General features: G+C 54.2%; 2 protein-coding genes across 2 annotated transcripts; both read left to right on the top strand.

The window, feature by feature from the left end:
* Positions 1-200: 200 nt before the first annotated feature.
* LOC122154264 (electroneutral sodium bicarbonate exchanger 1-like) lies at positions 201-8,885 on the top strand. Its single transcript, XM_042801618.1, has 9 exons — positions 201-275; positions 5,200-5,416; positions 6,103-6,223; positions 6,687-6,848; positions 7,063-7,223; positions 7,596-7,784; positions 8,015-8,100; positions 8,233-8,386; positions 8,760-8,885. The coding sequence occupies exons 1-9, from the start codon at positions 201-203 to the stop codon at positions 8,855-8,857; spliced, it is 1,263 nt and encodes a 420-aa protein (XP_042657552.1). The 3' UTR covers positions 8,858-8,885.
* Positions 8,886-11,093: 2,208 nt separating this feature from the next.
* On the top strand, positions 11,094-13,806 carry LOC122154263 (PHD finger protein 7-like). Its single transcript, XM_042801617.1, has 9 exons — positions 11,094-11,115; positions 11,386-11,477; positions 11,572-11,673; positions 11,969-12,093; positions 12,181-12,343; positions 12,434-12,537; positions 12,746-12,859; positions 13,011-13,129; positions 13,295-13,806. The coding sequence occupies exons 1-9, from the start codon at positions 11,106-11,108 to the stop codon at positions 13,804-13,806; spliced, it is 1,341 nt and encodes a 446-aa protein (XP_042657551.1). The 5' UTR covers positions 11,094-11,105.
* The last annotated feature ends 4,640 nt before the right edge of the window (positions 13,807-18,446 follow it).

The following is an 18,446-nucleotide window of genomic DNA, read 5'->3' as shown; positions in this document are numbered from 1 at the left end:
TGCAGTTGGTGGGTAATGCAGAAGGATGGGGAATTCAAATGTGTGCCTGAAGGGGATTTGGTTTTGGGTAAAAATAGCTGATGAATTGAACTGTATGATGTTAATTGCTAAATAACCCTGTTATTGAAGATGGTCATCACTACGGTTGGTACATATTATACTAACGACATCAGATTAGGGATCACCCAGGTTAACGAGAAATGAACTTTGATAGATTCAGGACTGAATTGGTGCCCAGCAACTTCCTTGAGATCAACATCTTCAGCCCGCAATCTGTGAGCATGGACCACACCAGATACAGCTGCTAGGAGCTCCAGATGTAGCAGAGGCTACGTGCCCTCCTCCTGCTGTGCCCAAGACCACCCGCTCCACCCACCGAACCAACGCCACATCACCCCGCCTGACTTAAAAGACTGTCATGACAGTGGACCCCAAACTTATGGACTATGTGAACTCACTATACATGTTGGAGGGATGGCCTAGAGCCTAAGGGAATGATATCTGTGTGTATACCTCAAAAACCAGGAAATGGGATGGTGATTCCTTAGAACGTACTGGGAAACATGGAACCTGAGCATAACATAAATGGTATGGAATCAGGGGTGGATACTGTCCTGGTTTTGGCTGGGATAGAGTTAATTTTCCTTCTTAGCAGCTGGAGTAGTGCTGTGCTGTGGATTCAGTAATGGGTGTGGTAGGAGAAGAATCTTGCTAATACACTGATGTTTTTCAGTTGTTGCTGAGAGCTCAAAGACTCTCCAACTCCCCATGTCCTGCCTGTGCGTGGGTGCACAAGAAGCTGGGAGGGAGCAGAGCAAGAGCGCTGGACACAAATTAGCCAGTGAAATAATCCCCATCATGTAATGTCGTGCTCGGTGTATAGAGGAGGGGTGGTTGGGAAGGGAGGGCTCTCGCTTCTGGGATTGCAGTTTTGGGATCTTCACTTCTCAGGGATCACTGGCCAGGAATGGGCTGGGCATCAGTGGGCAGGTGGTGAGCAATCACATTGTGCATTACCCCTTTGTATTTTACTGAAAAAAAAAAAAAAAAAAAAATTACACTGTTTTTATCTCAACCTACGAGTCTCTCTACCTTTACCCTGCCATTTCTCTCCCTCACCCCCGAGGGAGGGGAGGGTGAGTGAGCAGCTGTGTGGTGCTTGGCTGCCGGCCAGGCTTAAACTACATCAATCACTATCTCAAAAATCATTATTGGATTAATTAAGATACGCCCACTCACAACTTGAAAAGCAGTCAGAAAAAGGAAAAAAAATAATAATCTTGGTTCTGCAGTTACCATAAGGCAGTATATTTAGACATCTGTGAGGTTCCAGTTTCCAACAATGCTAGCTGCCTTTTGATTTTTTGAGATAAGTACTGTTAGCAGTAAAATCAAATGTTTCTATTGGAGTTGCGTTCAGGGCAAGCATTCAGTATTCAAGTAGTTTGTATTTACCGTAACAAGACATTCACTCATTCATTCATTTGGGTAAGGGCTTTGCTATTCTCTATATATTACGAACTGCCTTGGCTTTCTTTCCAGTTTTATAAAGGACTCTTGTGAGAGGTTTCAGTGATAGCAGATAGCACAGCCTGCAAGGGAGCCGTTCCTTGTGTTGCCCTCACTGCAGATGAAAGCCCTTCGTAACAGAGAAGGACAGAAGCAGGTAAAGTGCGGAGCCGCGGACGAACGACACACCGAGACGGGTTCAGTGTGGGTGATAGAGCATCAATCTACGTGTGTGTGTTTATTGGTCAGGGTACATATATTTATACTTACAACACTAATTATTATGCCTACTAGTCACTAGCTGATTGGCTTAAGCTCTAAAGGTTGTATTCGCACGGTCCACCTACTTGCAGTTAGCTTACAGCACAAGCTGCTCATAACACTAAGTTTCTCAGGCCACTATTTCTAATTCCTCTTGACTTGTTTTCGATACACAACAGTACCATAACACAATGTTTCTCAGACCACCGTTATCATAACACAATGTTTCTCAGACCACCGTTACCATAACACTAGGTTTCTCAGACCACTATTCCTAATTCCCTTTAACCTGTTTTCGACACACCACAGTACACAAGGCCGAAGCGTCCTTGACATTCCTCCTGTAGCAGCAGCTGCGAGCAGCTGCAGGCAAACCCTAGTGAGGCCCAGCATCAGCCCCTAGAACAGGCTCTGATCATACAATTGCTCGGTGGGCTCAGGACCCTTGTCTCTGAGCCATTCAACAATTCCCCCTCTTTCTTTTTGTACGAGCAGAGCCTGCCCCAACGTATGTTCAAAGATTTTCTTAATACATGAGAAGGCACAACTTAAGCATGCAGGCTTACAGTCTATTGACTAAAGACACTCATCACGCACCCGGGAGTGCTGTGATAGGTCTGCATCGTTAGCACACGTGAACAAACTAAATCTACTTTGTGGTTAGTGCATCCAGGCATTCAAACAGGGAGGAAGCACTAGATTGACTTCCTCCTTCTTGCCCTTCCAGGTGACCTCAAGGGCAGGATTACCACGGGGCAGTTTTCTGATCAGAGACCCAGCCTGGATTGTCCAAACCCTGTAGGATCAGTGCATAACCCTGATCCCCCTGCAAAAAAAATTCCTACCAGGTTTTCCCCCTTTTTATTTTTTGGACAATCCAGACTCCTTTTAATGTTTGAATCATAGCATTCATAAAGCATTTCCACACAGACCCCAATACCATCATGACAATCATAATGACAATCAGCATTGCCAGTCTGTGCATCAACAAAGCTTTCAGACAGCCAGTAATTTCCAAGTTTTGTAGATTTATAACCATTCTGTCAGTCCATTTTTCAAATTCCCAAGTTTTGTAACCATTCTGTCAGTCCATGTTCCAATCTTATGCAGTCTTATGTAGCAAGAAAACCACCCTTACAGTTTTAAAAGTGTCAGCAATTGTAACAACAGAGTATGCAATACAGAATTTAATACAGGTTTCAGCATGCTATGTTCTAAACATTGCACTGAACCCACAACATACAATGAATCTGATACTACATGAACAAGTTCTTGATACCAGTGTTGATGTTGAAACACCCAGATGGCAGTTCAGAGTTCTAAAGTTCGTAAGGAGTCTCCAGACCCCCCGAGGAGAATCTTGTGGGGTTGTGTTCCCGGGTGTCCCCCATCCGTTGTCACTACCGGGCAGGCCAACGCCCCAGCAGCATGCCAGTCCCCTTCTAACAAGGCACCCCGAATCCCCCCACTCCATCGGGGCTGAGCTAAAAGCGGAGCTGGTTCTGGTGAGGGTGACGGGAGTGGGTGTGGGGGGGCTGCCGGCAGCGCTTCCTCTTCTTGTCATTGTAAATGCAGAGTTCTGCTCTGTAGCTCAACTTCTGTAATTTTCTGTCAAGCTCTCGGACTCTGTCCCTGTCCCTTACCGGTGTGTGACCCTGCTGCTTTAATTCGGACACAGCCGCCGTTTTTCTCTCCGACTCAGACGCTGACGCGCCGTCAGGGGCGGAACCATCCGAAGGGGGGGGGGGGGGGCAGAGGTTCGGGCGGCAGCCGCTCCCCCCTGTCCCCCCGCGCCGCCTGATTTCTCTGCCGCTTCTTGCGCGGTGGAGCAAACAGGAACACTTGGTGCCGTGCCCTTAATAGAGCGGAGCTGCTGATTAACCCCGAAGAAGGTGGCTAATCGTGACGGACGGTTGGTTTCGGCAGGGACCGGCGGGGATGGTACAGCGCCGACAGCCGCCATGGCAGCAGCAGCTACTTTCTGTTCTGCTGGCATCTCCCTCAGGGCTTTTACGGGCGTTCGCCAGACCAGCCCTTGCTGTCGTGCTTCACTGCCTTTATTGCCTCCAGTGATGGTCTCGTCCCACAATAAATCACCTACTGTGCGCCTACGGTATTCAGTCGAAGCAGGAGTTTGGGGGATAAGAAGCGTGCTGATTTTGTGTTAGCATTTGCAACTTAAATCATAAACTACTGTTTATTCTCTTAACTCTTCAGAGTTAATGCATCATTGTTAGTACAACAGGCAGCACGTGCCTGCGCAGCGTTTGAGGTTTTACTTGAAAATTACAGCTTTGGTTGCTTCGTGCACAGTGTAGCTCTTGCTCCTTGAATTTCACCAGCAGCCATGCAGGTTCCCCCAGGTTTCTTGGTATTTTGCTCTTCTTCAACCTTCAGTTTCAGAAATCAAGAAAATGGTTTTTTTGTTTGAATAGTGTTTGGTTGCTGTAATGACAGCAACAGGCTTCAGAGATGAACCTCAGCAATTCAGTAGTCCCAAGCTTTCCACTTTGTGCCTTTAGTACAGAAATAATTTGAACAGTGATGAAAACTAAAGGGTGTTTGAGCATTGCAGAGTTTTTCTTTGTATGGGTGAACAGATTTTGGTTTTCTCAGATTAGTTACTGTCCATGGAGGCAAGGAAGGAGAAGCCAAGCGGCAGCGATGTATTTTCTTTCTATTTAAGACACGCATAGTGATTAGAAGGGTAGCCTAAAGAGGGGAAAAAATGCACCAAGTTCTCCAGGAGGCCCTTTCAAAGCCGCAGCTGTGACTCAAGTGTGAGACGTGGCTGGGGTTTTATTGCTTTGAACACAGTAATCCTGCTCATCCCCTTCCCCAGCCCAGGTGTCAAGGGGTAAAGAGCAGCAAAAAGAGTTATTTCTGTTTGCTCCTGTAGTTCTCCTTTGGCTTTTAAGACACAGCTGCTCTTCAGGCAGTGAGAGCAGTGGTATTTCAGGCGAGGAGAGCATTGGCTGTCAGTCTTTGGCTTTTGCAAGGATAAAACCCGTGGTTTTGGTGGAAAGTGCACTCGCAGCAAGGGAATCCTGAGCCTCGTTGGGCTGAAGATGAAGCTTCACCCTTGCAGGTTCCTCAGGGCCTGTGGAGGTTGTTGGTGGCCATGTCCTGGGGCCAAGTGCCATCTGGTGATTCCTGCAGCTATTGCCTTTCAATAAAGGCTGTGAGAAAAAGTGCAGGGTTTGGGGGGGGTTCGCCCACTTTGGAAATCCCTTTGGTTTTTTGTTTGTTTGTTTGTTTTTTAAACTGCAAGAACGAGGCAGGAGGTTTGTTTTTCTAGTGTGAAACCCTTAGGCCTCTCCCCCTGTAGTAAGTAACTTCCCAACTCACATTGTATACAATCTAGGTGATGCCACGAGCTGTTTTATTTGGGTATAGGAAGAAACAGCTCCTCCAAGTCTGTGTTTTTAGGGCCGTGCCTGGAGGAGGAGGCACCCAGAGGCCTTGTGGACTGACGTGGAGGCAGGGGTGGGTGATGGCTGGGGGGACGTAAGGGAGCTCTACACACCCATCTCCAACTTTTCCCTTCTTCTCCTTGCTGAACAGAGACATGACGAAGAGGCGGTAATTGACCGGGGAGGAGTGAGCAGTGTTGTCAGGATTCACTATGAGATGGAGGAGTTGGAAGGTGAGTCTCTGCTGAGATGCTCAGAGAGGGGCCACCAGCCCAGCGCCTCTTCCCACTGCACAAAGACCCTACAACGTCCCTTGCTCAGTGTCCCCTCACATGCAGGAAAACGTGCTGTGCTTCTTAATGAAGCAGCACAGTTATTTGCACATTGTTTACTATTACAGTTTCTCAAATGGAGGGGAAAAGCCCCTGCAGAGGCCACGGTGTGAGTTTTAGCCACAGGGCTGGATAATCCGTGGTTTGTTTTCCCACAGCAGCTGCTCCTGGGCTTGGAGAGGTCAGGAGACTGATTTGACAGCTGCAGGCATGGGGCTGTGATTTATCATGGGACTGATTTGATCTTCTCACCTTCTGCCATACAAAGATTTTATAAATAAATACCTTCTGTCACTGCTCAATGAGCACGTCTGAGTGTTGTCAAGCCAAATCTGGAATTTGGGAAGAGGTTCGATAATTCAGGGCACTTTCCGATGACCAGGAGCCATCACTTGTTATTTCTCTGTTGTTGCAAAGCTCGAGTAAAACAGGCTTGGAAAAAAAGGAGAGGTCTGTGATGATCCAGTGAAAACAAAATTAAGAGAAATTGGTGTTTCCTTCTGGGACTGCTGCACTGATTTAGCCGTGGCCTCTGCATGAACCATACCCACAATACCAAGAATGCTGCAAATGCTGCTTTTCCACAGGCCACCGGAACCTGTCTGTGGGCATGTGGATGCCACCAGTGAGGCAGAGCCACTGGCACCACCGACCCCGCAGCCAGAAGCATCAGGAAGGTGACCAGGAGAAGGACTCTGCCCCAGTGGAGCAGGGCTACCACTGTAAGTCCCACCACAGTTTTCACTAAACTCCTCAGGGCTATGTAGGCAATGGGGTCTTCTGCACACAGGTCCACGTGACTAGCTGGAGTGACTTGCTGCTCTTCCGAGGAAAAGTGACATTATTTAGCAAGACCTCCTTTTTCCAAACTTTTCCGAGTTTTTTTTTTTGTTTGTTTGTTTGTTTGTTTGTTTGTTTTTTCTTTAAGGTAGTTAAATGCATAATGGTTTTAGGGTCACCTTCCTTCGAGGGATCCTGCCTTTAAAAATGGAAATGTGGGGAAGAAAAGCTGCCCATCCTTTTGCAGAGGTGGAACTGATGCTTTTTCTACTTGGTGGCTCTGCGCAAGCCTGGACAGAGCTGGGGGAGAGGGGACAGCTGGATATTTATGGCTGAACCCATGTCCACTTTGCATGTGAGCGTGACGGGCCATATTCAAGCACGGTAACAGGATGGGGCTTTTTCTTCTGCCCCCAGACACCCCATCCCAGCGGGTGCAGTTCATCCTCGGGACCGAGGAAGATGAGCAGCACATCCCCCATGATGTGTTCACTGAGCTGGATGAGATCTGCGTGAAAGAGGGTGAAGATGCTGAGTGGAAGGAAAGGGCAAGGTAAATCTCTGCTGCCGACTGCGGTAGGAGAGGAGACCCTGTGCCAACAGCACCCGCGGGCTCTGCTGTCTGCTCCCTGGCAGGCGAGGCTTTTGCAGCTGCAGGTGCTGCTGCGTGGAGCCTTCTCCTCTTGCCATCCCACAGCTCTACCCAAGGGGCTGTGGAGCTGGGGCTGTTTTCTCGCAATGGGGCTGATGGTGCCCGATGCCCACAGGTGGCTGAAGTTTGAGGAGGACGTGGAAGACGGTGGCGAGCGCTGGAGCAAGCCCTACGTGGCCACGCTGTCCCTGCACAGCCTCTTTGAGCTGAGGAGCTGCATCCTCAACAGCACAGTGCTGCTGGACGTTTCTGCCAACAACATTGAAGAGATTGCAGGTATTGTGGGCGCTGGCAAATGGCAGTTGATCAGCCAAGGAAACTCTGGGAAACTCTGCGCTGTAGATTGCTTCCAGTTTGGTTAAATGTGTAGAGTCAGACCGAAAGGCCACATTGGGCAAGAAAATTACATTATTTAGAATGGGAAATAATTACCTGAGAGTAATAAATGAGCACTTAGATGGTGTTCATTAGCAAAAGAAAATTCTTGCTTTCCCTCCAAAGGCTGAATTGTGATAAAGCATCTTGCTAAGCAAGGCTGAGCCTGCGTTAGGGTGGCCTGTGTGGCCACAGCCTTCCCCAGGGGCTCTGGGGGTCGGGACTTGATGGGGTTTCTGCTCCAATGGCTTAATTTCCCTTTGCCATCCCCAGATATGATCCTGGGCCAGCAAGAACAGTCCAAGGAGTTTGATGAGTGCACACGGGTGAAAATTCGAGAAGTCCTCTTGAAGAAGCATCACCATCAGAATGAGAAGGAAAGAAGCAACATTTTCCCCATTCTTCACTTGTTTGGTGATGGGAGTGAGAAGCAACCAGACCTGCACCCCCTTGACAAGCCAGGTGAGGGGTTTTGCAGGGCTTTGGGCCCAGGTGAGGGTTTTTCCTGGGATTTGGCCACAGGTGAGGGGTTTTACAGGGCTTTGGCCACAGGTGAGGGGTTTTTGTTGGGCTTTGGCCACAGGTGAGGGGTTTTTGTTGGGCTTTGTTCTCATTAGGCTATTCCTGGCAAAAGAGAGGCATCCCAATTGCTCTTTTTCCATTCTTCTGTGTGTCTTTCTTTTTCCCACCAGCCCAAACACTCACCTCTCATCCTGCCACCACTGCAAGAGATAAAAATGGGGTGAACCGTGAGACCAGCTCAATGGATTTAAGCAAGGTGAGACACTCATAGCTTTCTTACGCCTTTAGGGCCAGATTTGCTCTTGCAAACTTGGCTGGAGAGCATGCTGCAGAGTGCTGTGGGCTTTTCTTTTGGAGTAATTGTCTGAAAATCACTTGTCGTGCCCAGGCGGAGCTGCACTTCATGAAGAAAATTCCCACCGGGGCTGAAGCATCTGACGTGCTCGTAGGAGAGCTGGATTTCCTTCAGCAGCCCTTCGTGGCATTTGTCCGCCTGACCCCAGCTGCCCTCCTCTCGGGCATGATGGAAGTTCCCATCCCGATAAGCTCCAAATAAGAAGCACAAACTTTTCATTTAAAAGAAAACCCAACTAAACAACACCAAATTGCATGCATCGGTTTGGCATCCCAAGGGAATGCAGCCAGCGAGAGCAAGCACGTTTCTCCCACTCACATACCCTTGCCATCGTTTCTCCCTTCCCTGCTCTATCTTTTAAACCCGTTGGCCAATTTTAATGAAAGTTGGCCCAAAAATTCAATTCGTGGTTGGTTTTGATGAGTTTCAAATTCACCACAGAGTTCAGTAAGCCTATGTGTCCCCGCTAGAGCTGTGTTCTGGGCTGGGAGCTCCCGGGGATTTCCTTGGGTGCCCTTTGAGCAAGGGCATGTTTTTCTCTCTCATTTTGTTTTCCTTGCCCAGGTTCCTATTTATTTTGCTTGGACCAGAAGGAAAAGGCCAGCAGTACCATGAGATTGGCAGGTCAATGGCTACTATCATGACAGATGAGGTGTGACAAGATCAGAGATATCTCTGGGACCTTTTTGGCTTTTTTCACCTCTCCCTGTCTCTGTAATAGTGAGGAAGAGGATTTGCGTGACCTGCAGCCCGTGGGAGGGACTCACGTCAGAGACACTTTGTGGAGGACTGTCTCCTGTGAGAGGGGGACCACGCTGGAGCAGGGGGAAGAAGTTCCAGAAGTTCAACCCCCACCCCCGAAGACAGAAGAAGTGGCAGCCCTGACTGAACCCCCCATTCCCTGCCCCTGTGTCGCTGCGGGGAGGACGTACAGATATCCGGAGTGGAGCTGAGCCCGGGAAGAAGGGAGGGGTGGGTGGGTGGGGCGAAGGTGTTTTTCTACATATGGTGATGCTTCTCACTCTCCTACTCGGTTTAGTGTGGTTGTTGCTAGTGTCTGTAATAAATCTATGTTCTATTTTTCTTCCCTTAATGAGTCTTGCCTTTGGCCTGTGATTATAATGGGTGATTTACCCCTGCCTGTCCTATCTCGAATCCCAAGCCTGGCTTATTTCCTCCTTCTCAGTGCCTTGGGGGGGTGGGGGAGGCAGAGGGGGAGTGAGAGCAGCTGCTCAGTTGTGCCCTCTGAGCTCAAACCACGACACAACCAAAGGCTTCCTTCTTGCAGCAGAAGACAAGAAAGCCTTTTGCGTAGAGGTTGCCAACACCAGGCAAGGAACTGACACCGCAAGGCTCAGGGGAGACAGAGCAGCGCTTGTTACTCAGGCCTCGAGCCCCGTCACGCGCCCTTGAGAGCAAAAAAGTCACACGTGCTCTACGGGAATGTAATACTGGGCCTGGGCTGCGTCCGTCATCCAACAGGAAGGATTTCCCTCCTGCTGGAGACCAGCAAGCCCCTCTCTCTCTAGTGCAGGGAGGAGAAAGGGCTGTGAATCGATGAATGAATGAAAAGCAAATGGTAATCAAACGGTCATGAAGCAATCACAGAAGGGTCACGAGAATCACAGAATCCCTTAGGTTGGAAAAGACCCTTACGATCACGGAGCCCAGCCGTTGACATGGACGACGCTGCCAAGGGCACCGCTAAACCATGTCCCCGGGTGCCACGGCTACACGTCTCTTAAATTCCTCCAGGGATGGTGACTCAAGCCCTTCCCTGGGCAGCCCGTTGCGGTGCTTGGCAAAACTCGCCCCATCGACCCGGCCTGGGCAGATGCCTCTGTAGAGCCTCCCGACCCTCAAACGGACCAAACCGCTGCCGAAGCTGCCCCGCAGCCATTTGCACTTTCCCTGCCCACCAAGGACGGGCTCACACTGTCTCTGAAAGGCAGTTTATTGCCACGGAGGAAGGCAGGCCCTTTGCGCCGTGAGTCCCCAGCTCGCGCTGCCGCTGCTTTTCCTTCTGGAGGCAGCACGTCACCAAAGCGCTAAGGACGACTTCGGGAGATGACGACGTTGGGCCACCTGCGACACTGAGGTGCCGTCCTGAGGCCCCGTGCTGTGCCCCGGCCACGCGCCGCGTCGGAGCGGATGGGCTGTGCGAGCCCAGGCCGGGCTCCAAGGTGGCTTCTGTCCCCTGGAGCCGGGAGCCCAGGGCCGGCGGCAGCCCTGCAGGTGCAGAGGGGAAGGATCCCCTTCCCCGACCTGCCGGCAGCGCTCCCCATGCCGAGGGCAGGAGCAGAGCCGCAGCCTGGGCCAGGGCTGGAGCCCTGGGCTCGCACGGCCTGACCAGCACCGTTGGGCCAACAGTGCCACCCTCGACGGCTGCCCCGCGGGACCTGCCTTTCGGCTCTGCGCTGGCTGCGGGAGCAGCCGCCCCGCTCCCGGGGGTGCCGAGGGCTCGGGCCCCCGCCTCGGCACTTCGCACCCACCCCTGTGAGGCGGCGGCCGGCTCCGAGGGGCTGGCACGTTCCTGAGGGCGTCCCTGCCCGTCGTTGGGGTGCATCCAGGCCAACGGTGCTGATGTCACTGTGGCCACTGTGACCCGCGGGGGACAAGCCTACATAAAGCATCGCTGGGCTCAGGCTGTGCCTCAGTGCGACCTGGTGAGGTGAGGGGAGGGCAGGGGTGGACGGGGCTCGTGCGGGGCTGCCGAGGGAGGAGGGCGGCCCCGTGCCTGGGGGCGCTGGGCCTCTGCTGCAAGCTGACCCGCGCCCTGCTTCTCCCCCAGAGTCAGCTGAGGAGCACTTGGGAGAGACACCCCAGCACTGCGGGGACAGCGACTCTCCCAGCACTCACTGTTGATGGGTGAGATGACTGCGAGGAAGCAGGAGGCCGCCGACTTGATGGAGCCAGGTGAGAGCAAAGCATCCCTCCCGCAGCATAGCAGAGGGGCTGTCGGGGCGCTCAGCGTGGGGCCGAGAGAGGTGGCAGGGGCAGGCAGGAGCTTCCCAAGCGCCCCAGGGCAGGGCCCCTCGGTGCCGCAGCCAGCGGGGCCCAGGCTGGGCCGTGGGCACCTGCTGCTGGGACACCCGTGCCTGCAAGGCCAGCCCTCAGGGACGCTTGTCCCCGGCCCTGCAGAGGTGAGCTGCTCATTCCCGCTGTCGTTTGCTCTCTCCCCTCCAGCATGCATGCTGTGTGGCCGGGCAGAGGCTGACCCGGACATCTACGGGGAGAAACTGCAGAATCAAGGGATCTGCGCCCACGTCTTTTGCCTGGTGAGTGCCCCCGGGGCTCCCTCCAGCTTGCCGACAGGCAGCCCCGGCCACGCTCTCCTTCTCATCACCTCCTCGTCTCCTCTCTCCTGCGCAGTTTTTTGCCAACGGCCTCGTCCGGCAACAGGTCAACAACGTGGGCCTGATGGGATTCCCCTTGGAAGATATTCGCTGTACAGTCGAGCATGCAGCGCAGAAGGTGAGACCTGGACAAGCTCAGGGAGATCTGTGGTGCCACGGGAGCAGTGTGGGAGCTTAGCCCAGACCCTAAGAAAGAAATCCCAGCCCTTCCAAGCAGCTCTGGGACAAAAGTCTCGCACCCAGCAGCTCCACAGAGCCTCCACCCAGACCCAGCACAGGAGCCTCGTACGCCGGGCGCATCCGCGGGCTCTGACCCAGCAGTGGGGCCGCATCCTGCGCCCTGCCCGGAGGCGTGGGGCTGGCTGTGGAGGCCCTGAGGCTGCCGCTGATGGGGGCTGCTCTGCTCTTTCCAGCTCTGCTTCGTCTGTGGCGAGAGCGGGGCCGCCATCACCTGCTGCCAGGAGGGCTGCGACCGCAGCTTCCACCTCCCCTGCGCCGTGGAGGGGGAATGCGTCACGCAGTTCCGTGCTCAGTACAGGTACCTCCTCTCCCCTTCTTGCCACCACCGGGGAAGGACCCAGCCATTCCCACCTCCTCACCCTTCCTTTTCCTCTTGCCTCCCCAGGTCCTTCTGCTGGCAGCACCGCCCAGAGCAGGCAGTGGAGGCGGCTCCGGGGGAGAACACCCCCTGCCTCATCTGCCTGGACCCTGTGGAGGACAGGAAGTCCTACGGCACCATGGTGTGCCCAGCGTGCAAACACGCCTGGTTCCACAGGGCCTGCATCCAGGTAGGAGCCCTTCCCTCGCCCACGGGGAGGGCACGGTGGGCGCCCAGCAGCACCAAGGCCTCACGCCTGCTCCTCATGTTTCCCCTACAGGGACAGGCTGCGCACACCGGCATTTGCTTCCAGTGCCCTCTCTGTAGAGATAGGCATGCATTTCTCACGGAGATGCTCACCATGGGCATCCGAATCATCTACAGGTTGGTGTCCTGCCCGCCGCACCAGACAGGAGCGTTGTGCCGTGCCAGGGACTGCCCCTGCGCTCCCGGCCCTCCGCGCTCTCCCCTCAGCCTGGGCTTCAGCTTCACGCAGGAGTCAGAAAGCGGGCAGGGGGAGGAGAGCAGGGACGCCCTGCATCTGCCTTATGCCGGGGCAGCAGGGGCTCAGCAATTTTCCCTTGTGTTTCAGATCCCCAGCATGGGAGAAGGAGCCTGCAGATGCAGCACCAAATGAGAGGCACAGCCGCTGCGATGCCCGTGAGTGCCTTTGCCCAGGAGGCAGGCAGCACGCAGAGCAACAGGGGTAAGTTGCCCGAGCGGCACGCCGAGCTCTGCCCAGGATCTCTGTCTCGCCAAGGGCTCGAAGCGGAGGGACAGAGAACAAGAGCTCTGCCGGACAATCCCGTGCTGTGGTCACTTTGTCCTCACAGCCACGTACCCGTTTGTTTCCCCAGGCCCTGGCAACTGCTCCTGTGCTGCTCCTGCGCTGCCGAGGGCACCCACAGACGCTGCTCCCACTTGGGGACCGACACGGCCATATGGGAGTGTGACAGCTGTGCTGGCCTGGGCACCGGTAAGAGGCAAAGCACCCGGGTGCCCCCGGGCGAGGCCTGGCAGCGGGTGCCCATTCTGGGCTTGGCAGAGCCCTCTGCTCCAGGGGGGCTGGGGGCACCGCTCTGGCCTCTCCTGCCGTGGGCCTGGGGGGCCGTGCCCGTGACCTTCCTGCTTCCCCTTACAGCCTCCAGTGGCAGCTCGGAGGTCGTGGGTCCCATCACGGAGAGCCAGTCAGGATCGGGGCCGTCCCACAGCTCTCCAGCACCAGAGACCAGCAGCCCCAGCAGCACTGGTCTCCAGGCAACATCGGGGCTGTCCCAAGGCTCCCCAGTGCCTGAGAGCAGCAGCTGCTCCAGCCCACCTGGGCCCGACCGCGTGCGAGACCGCTCTCGCTCGCGGCGTCGGGCCCAAAAGCCCTACAGCCGGCGCACAAGACGCCGTGGCAGCAGCCGCGCACCAGCACCGAGGGCTGAGAGCAGCAGCCCTGCACAGTCGGTGCCGGGATGCTCCCGTGGCTCCCCGGTACCCGAGACCGGCAGCCCCAGCACCGCCAGCCAGCTGCCAGCGGGGTCCTCCCCCAGCTCTGCAGGGCTCCAGAGCAGCCGCCAACCCAGCCACCCCGGGCCCGTGCGGGGACGAGACCGTTCCCACTTACGACGTCGGGCCCAGAACCCTTACAGCCGGCCCGGACGCTGACGCGCGACCAGCCCTGCGCCGGCCCTGCCTGCTGGCCCTGATCCCCCTCCACCGCTCCAATAAAGTTGGCCGTTAATCTCTGCCCTGGGAGATTCCACGCTCCTTTGTTGGCTTCCGCCTCCCCTCCCTTTCCCGCGGGGCAGCGTTAGGGGCTGGGCCCACAGGGTTGTCTTCTCCCCGGGGCTCGGCAGCACCTTCCCCAGACCTCCCTCCTGGCGGGCTGGCCTTGGCCGGCTGCCCAGCGCCATGGCCGTGGGCTTCGGGCCTCGCTGGCCCCGCAGCCTGCTCCGCTTCCCCGGGGAAAGTTCGAACGCACAAGCGGCAAAGCGCCTCTGCTTTAAAAGTTCCCCTCAGAGTCACCTCTGGAGGTGTGACATGAAGGTTGCTGCAGATGGTGCTGCTACAGTCGTAGCCAAAGGGCATTGCCCTTCCCCAGTTCCAGCTCCTGTTGCCCACCGTGGGTGCTGCTGTACCAGCTTGTCCTGGCTTTGAGGGAGCGGTGGGGTTTTTTGGTAGCAGGGGAGGGGGCGACAGCGCTGGCCCTCTCTGAGAAGCTTCTCGAAGCTCCCCCGGCTCCAAGCAGGCCCTACCTCTGCAGCAGGGCCGAGCCAGGCAGCTCCACCTCTGCGATAACGCATTTAAGAAGGGACCTGGTGAGGAGGAGTGGGACTCGTGAGGAGGACTTGCCGCAGCTGCGTGAACACCAAGGTCAGTGGGGGAACGGAGGAAGAAAGGAGGGGGGAGGTGTGCCGGAGCAGAGTCTGCCCCCCTGTATCCTGTGGGGAGACGGTGTCGTGGTTTAGGCCTGGTTGGCAGCCAACCGCAATGCAGCAGCTCTCTCTCCCTTCCCCTCCGGCAATGAGAAGGGACAGAGAGCCAGGCTTGGGGTTCGAGATAGGACTGGGATGGGGGAAAAAATCCCCCTTTTATGATCATGAGCAAAAGGCAGACTCGTTAGGGGAAGAAAAAAAGAACATACATTTATTACAGACACTCACAACACATAACAGAGTAAGACAGTGAGAATCATTGCCACATCTTGAGAACACCTTCCCACCACCCCTCCCTTCTTCCCGGGCTCAGCTCTGCTCCCAATATCTCTACCTCCTCCCCCAGTGGCGCAGGGGCAGGGAATGGGGGGTGCAGTCAGCGCTTCCACTTCTCTTCGGTGAGGGGACTGTCTGGAACTTGTTCCTCCTGCTCCATCGTGGTCCCCCTCTCACAGGAGACAGTCCTCCACAAACTTTCTCCAACGTGAGCTACTCCCATGGGCCGCAGCGTTCCCCACACTGCTCCTTCATGGGTCTCTAACCTTCTCCGACTGGATTCCCTCCCACGGCTGCAGCCCTTCCCAAGCTGCTCCGGCGTGGGACTCCCCCGCATGCTGCAATCCTCCCAGCGCTGAATTACAGCAGTGGGGCTGCCTTTTCCCAGGAGACCCCGGCCTTCTTCAGGCACCGTCACCTTGATCATATGAGCAGAAGCCACAGGCCATAAATCAATGTCTGCTCCACCGTAGGTCTTCATGGGTGGCAGGGGGGGCCGCCCTGCCGTTTCACCACAGGATACAGGGGGGTCTCTGCTCCGGCACACCTCCCCCCTCCTTTCTTCCTCCATTCCTCCACTGACCTTGGTGTTCATGCAGCTGCAGCAACTCCTCCTCACAAGTCCCACTGCCCGTCACCACGTCCCTTCTTAAATACGTTATCGCAGAGGCGCAGCCGATTGGCTCAATTTCCCAAACAGAAGTGGAGCTGGCTTGGAGCTGGGGGAGCTTCGAGAAGCTTCTCCCAGGGGACCGCCCCAATAGCCCCTCCCCTGCCACCAAAAAAACTCCACCACTCACTCAACCCAGGACACCCAGATGAGCCCCCGTTGTGAGAAACAAGCCCACGTATATTTCAAAATATGTTTTATTGGGGACAGAGTCAGTGGAGCAAAGAATACAGCACTGGGCACAATGGCGCAACCTGCCCCAGCAGGGGCTTCTTTTTATAGTTCCAGTCCTCCTTTTTGCACCCACGCAGTTCCTTTTCCTTGGTTTCTCCGAGGCTGTCTCTCTCTCTCTGTACTTTTCCACTGCTTCAGTACTTCTTATCACAAAACAGGCAGCTGCTGAGCGGGGGAGGCATCCACAGTGTTATATGTAACTATTCAGTTTAAATATGAAATCAAACAAAGAACAATGCAACACAACCAAGCCAAGCAACAAGTCCACTCGCTTTCCTTCCCACCCACCCACCCCCCCCCCCACCTCTTCTTTGGCATTTATAGTTGGTGTCGGTGGTCCTCTAGGTGGGGGGGATTGGTGGAGGGGGTGAAGTCCAGGTTCCTCTTCATCAGGAGTTCTTCGCTTAACCCTTTTCTGCTGGCTTTCATTCCTCTTTACATGATACCTAACCACAGACACACCCCCCATCCTCCTGCTTGCCCAACTCCCCACAATGCCCAACCCTATGCCTGACCTCTGATCAAAAAAGGCTTGCTCAACTGTTATAATTTTAGCAACACTAATTTAATAACAGCTTTAGCCTAACTCAATAAAAGTAATTCATTCATTACTGTTAGCGAAAGCAAAATTCTACCGTTACTTCTCACATAGCGAATCCTTCAAGGTGGGGTGGTTCCCTGTTGGTTTGTGACATCACTGGAGTGGGGGGGTCCCTGCCTGGGCAGTGACATCACGGGCAACTCTCTGAGATGGGGGTTCCCTGTGGGGCTGTGACATCACTGAGGACCACGTGGGGTGTGGGGGTGTCCCCACCAGGGTGCTGGCATCACACAACACCCACGTAGGGTGGGGGGTGTCCTGCTGGGTTGTGATGTCATCAGGCAGCCACGTGGGGTGGGGTTTTCTCTGACGGTTGTGATGTCACAGAAAACTCAGTGGGTTTGCTCACCGGAGTTCTGATATCATAGTGCACCTTCGGGGTTCCCCACCATGTTTGTGATGTCACAGAGGACCCTCTGGTGTTTCCAACCACAATTGTGACATCATAGAGGACCCTTGGGGTTCCCCACCAGGGCTGTGACATCATAAAGGACCTTTGCTGTTCTGCATCAGAATTGTGATGTCATAGCAAGCTCTTGGGGCTCCCTACCAGTGTTGTGACATCATAGTGGACCCCTGTGTGGTGGGAGTGGGATTATGACATCACAGGGGAGCTCATGGGGTTGAGGTGGGGATCCACAATGGAATTGCAGTATCAGAGTTTCACTTAGTTCTGATGGGGATTCCCCAACCCTGGGTTGTGATGTCACTGGTGGGTTATGACATCCCTGAGGGGGTGGCTCCCCTGCCCTATGATGTCACTCATGACCCCGCCTCCCAGGCATGGTGGCATGAGGAGAATGACAGACTCCGACAACTCTATAAGAGTCACAAATCAAAATCGTTTATTGCCGATACAAGTGTGCTTATATGTCTGCCTAGCAACTGATCAGACATGAACGGAAGGCTGGATTGGTTACATGCATTCCTCACACACTGTTCACACACCTAAGACTAACGTTTGATTGGTCACTGCCCTCTGTCCATAATACACCAGACAATTCATTGGCTACAAGTTAGTTACTGGTATCCTAAAGCCTATTGGTTAATTAAATCTTACAAGCACAAACGCAATGTTCTATACACTTTTAGCTCAAGCTAGAAAACTTTCCACTGTTTAAGAAATGACCAGAGGTTTCCCATCAACCGTAGCCTGGCATGTTTTCTTCAGACAAAGCTCAGCATCCTTATCTTGTTTTTCTACATTCCTGTTCACTACTCCCAAGGCTTCTGGCTGACGAAGGTCAAGGTGTTCTCATCATTCACCAGCCATAGAGCTCTCTCAGTTCTCCTCCCTCTTTTCACGTCCCTTTTGCGATGTAGCCAAAGTCTTGCTCCTGTCCAATGTGGCCATTGTCCTCCAAAAATGATCCCACAGTGGCAGAGGAGAGGAAGCTCTTTGACATGGATGAGCACTCTGGGGGGCCCTGAGACCCCTGAATCCTCATTTTGGGAGGGGCCACAGGGTCCCCTGACACTGCCCCCCCAAATATTTTGAGGGGGGGTTGTGTAGTTTGAACCACAAGCCCCCATTTGCGGGGCGCTACAGTGGTTCCTTCCAACCCCCCCCAGTTATTTTGGGGCTGATCCCTGAGCCCCTCCAAACCCCCATTTTGAAAGGGTTGGGTGGACAGTTAAGGATCCCCTTAAATCAGTTTTGCTTTCCCCCCCTACTCTGTCTTCCATTTTGGCGGGTTGTTGGCATCTCTGACCCCCCCTCAACCCTCCATTTTGGTTTGCCTGCCCCTCCCCCCCCAATTATATTGAAGGTGGTTTGGGTTTTCTCCCCCCATATCCTCCATTTTTGGGGGTGGTGACAGTCTGAATCCCCCAAAATCCCGATTTTTGGGGGGCTAAATCATGCCCTGGCCCCCCTGAAATTATTTGGGGGAAGTTCCAATGTTCCAGCGCCGGCCTATATCGAGGGCCATTCACTGAACCAACTCCAGTTTGCCAACATCCTTCCTGTACTGGATATCTAAAATCCAGATGCAGTAACCCTCTCTTGATCTCCTGGCCGTCCTGCTGGCCACAAAGGCCTGGGTGCAGCTGGCCTCCCTTGCTGCCAGGGCACACGGCTGCCTCCTCT

The sequence above is a fragment of the Tyto alba genome, unplaced genomic scaffold (genome assembly GCF_018691265.1).
Source record: "Tyto alba isolate M040663 unplaced genomic scaffold, T.alba_DEE_v4.0 Super-Scaffold_35, whole genome shotgun sequence".
Taxonomy (NCBI): Eukaryota; Metazoa; Chordata; class Aves; order Strigiformes; family Tytonidae; genus Tyto; species Tyto alba.
This window is presented reverse-complemented; position numbering and strand designations above follow the sequence as displayed.

Excerpts from the sequence above, each read along its gene's own strand:
- LOC122154264 (XM_042801618.1), top strand. The coding sequence starts at position 201 with ATGAACTTTGATAGATTCAGGACTGAATTGGTGCCCAGCAACTTCCTT. Across the intron at positions 6,224-6,686 it reads AAGGACTCTGCCCCAGTGGA|GATGGGGCTTTTTCTTCTGC; the intron begins GCAGGGCTACCA and ends GCACGGTAACAG. Across the intron at positions 8,387-8,759 it reads GATGGAAGTTCCCATCCCGA|CCAGGTTCCTATTTATTTTG; the intron begins TAAGCTCCAAAT and ends TGTTTTCCTTGC.
- LOC122154263 (XM_042801617.1), top strand. Across the intron at positions 11,674-11,968 it reads TCGAGCATGCAGCGCAGAAG|CTCTGCTTCGTCTGTGGCGA; the intron begins GTGAGACCTGGA and ends TGCTCTTTCCAG. Across the intron at positions 13,130-13,294 it reads CTGTGCTGGCCTGGGCACCG|CCTCCAGTGGCAGCTCGGAG; the intron begins GTAAGAGGCAAA and ends TTCCCCTTACAG.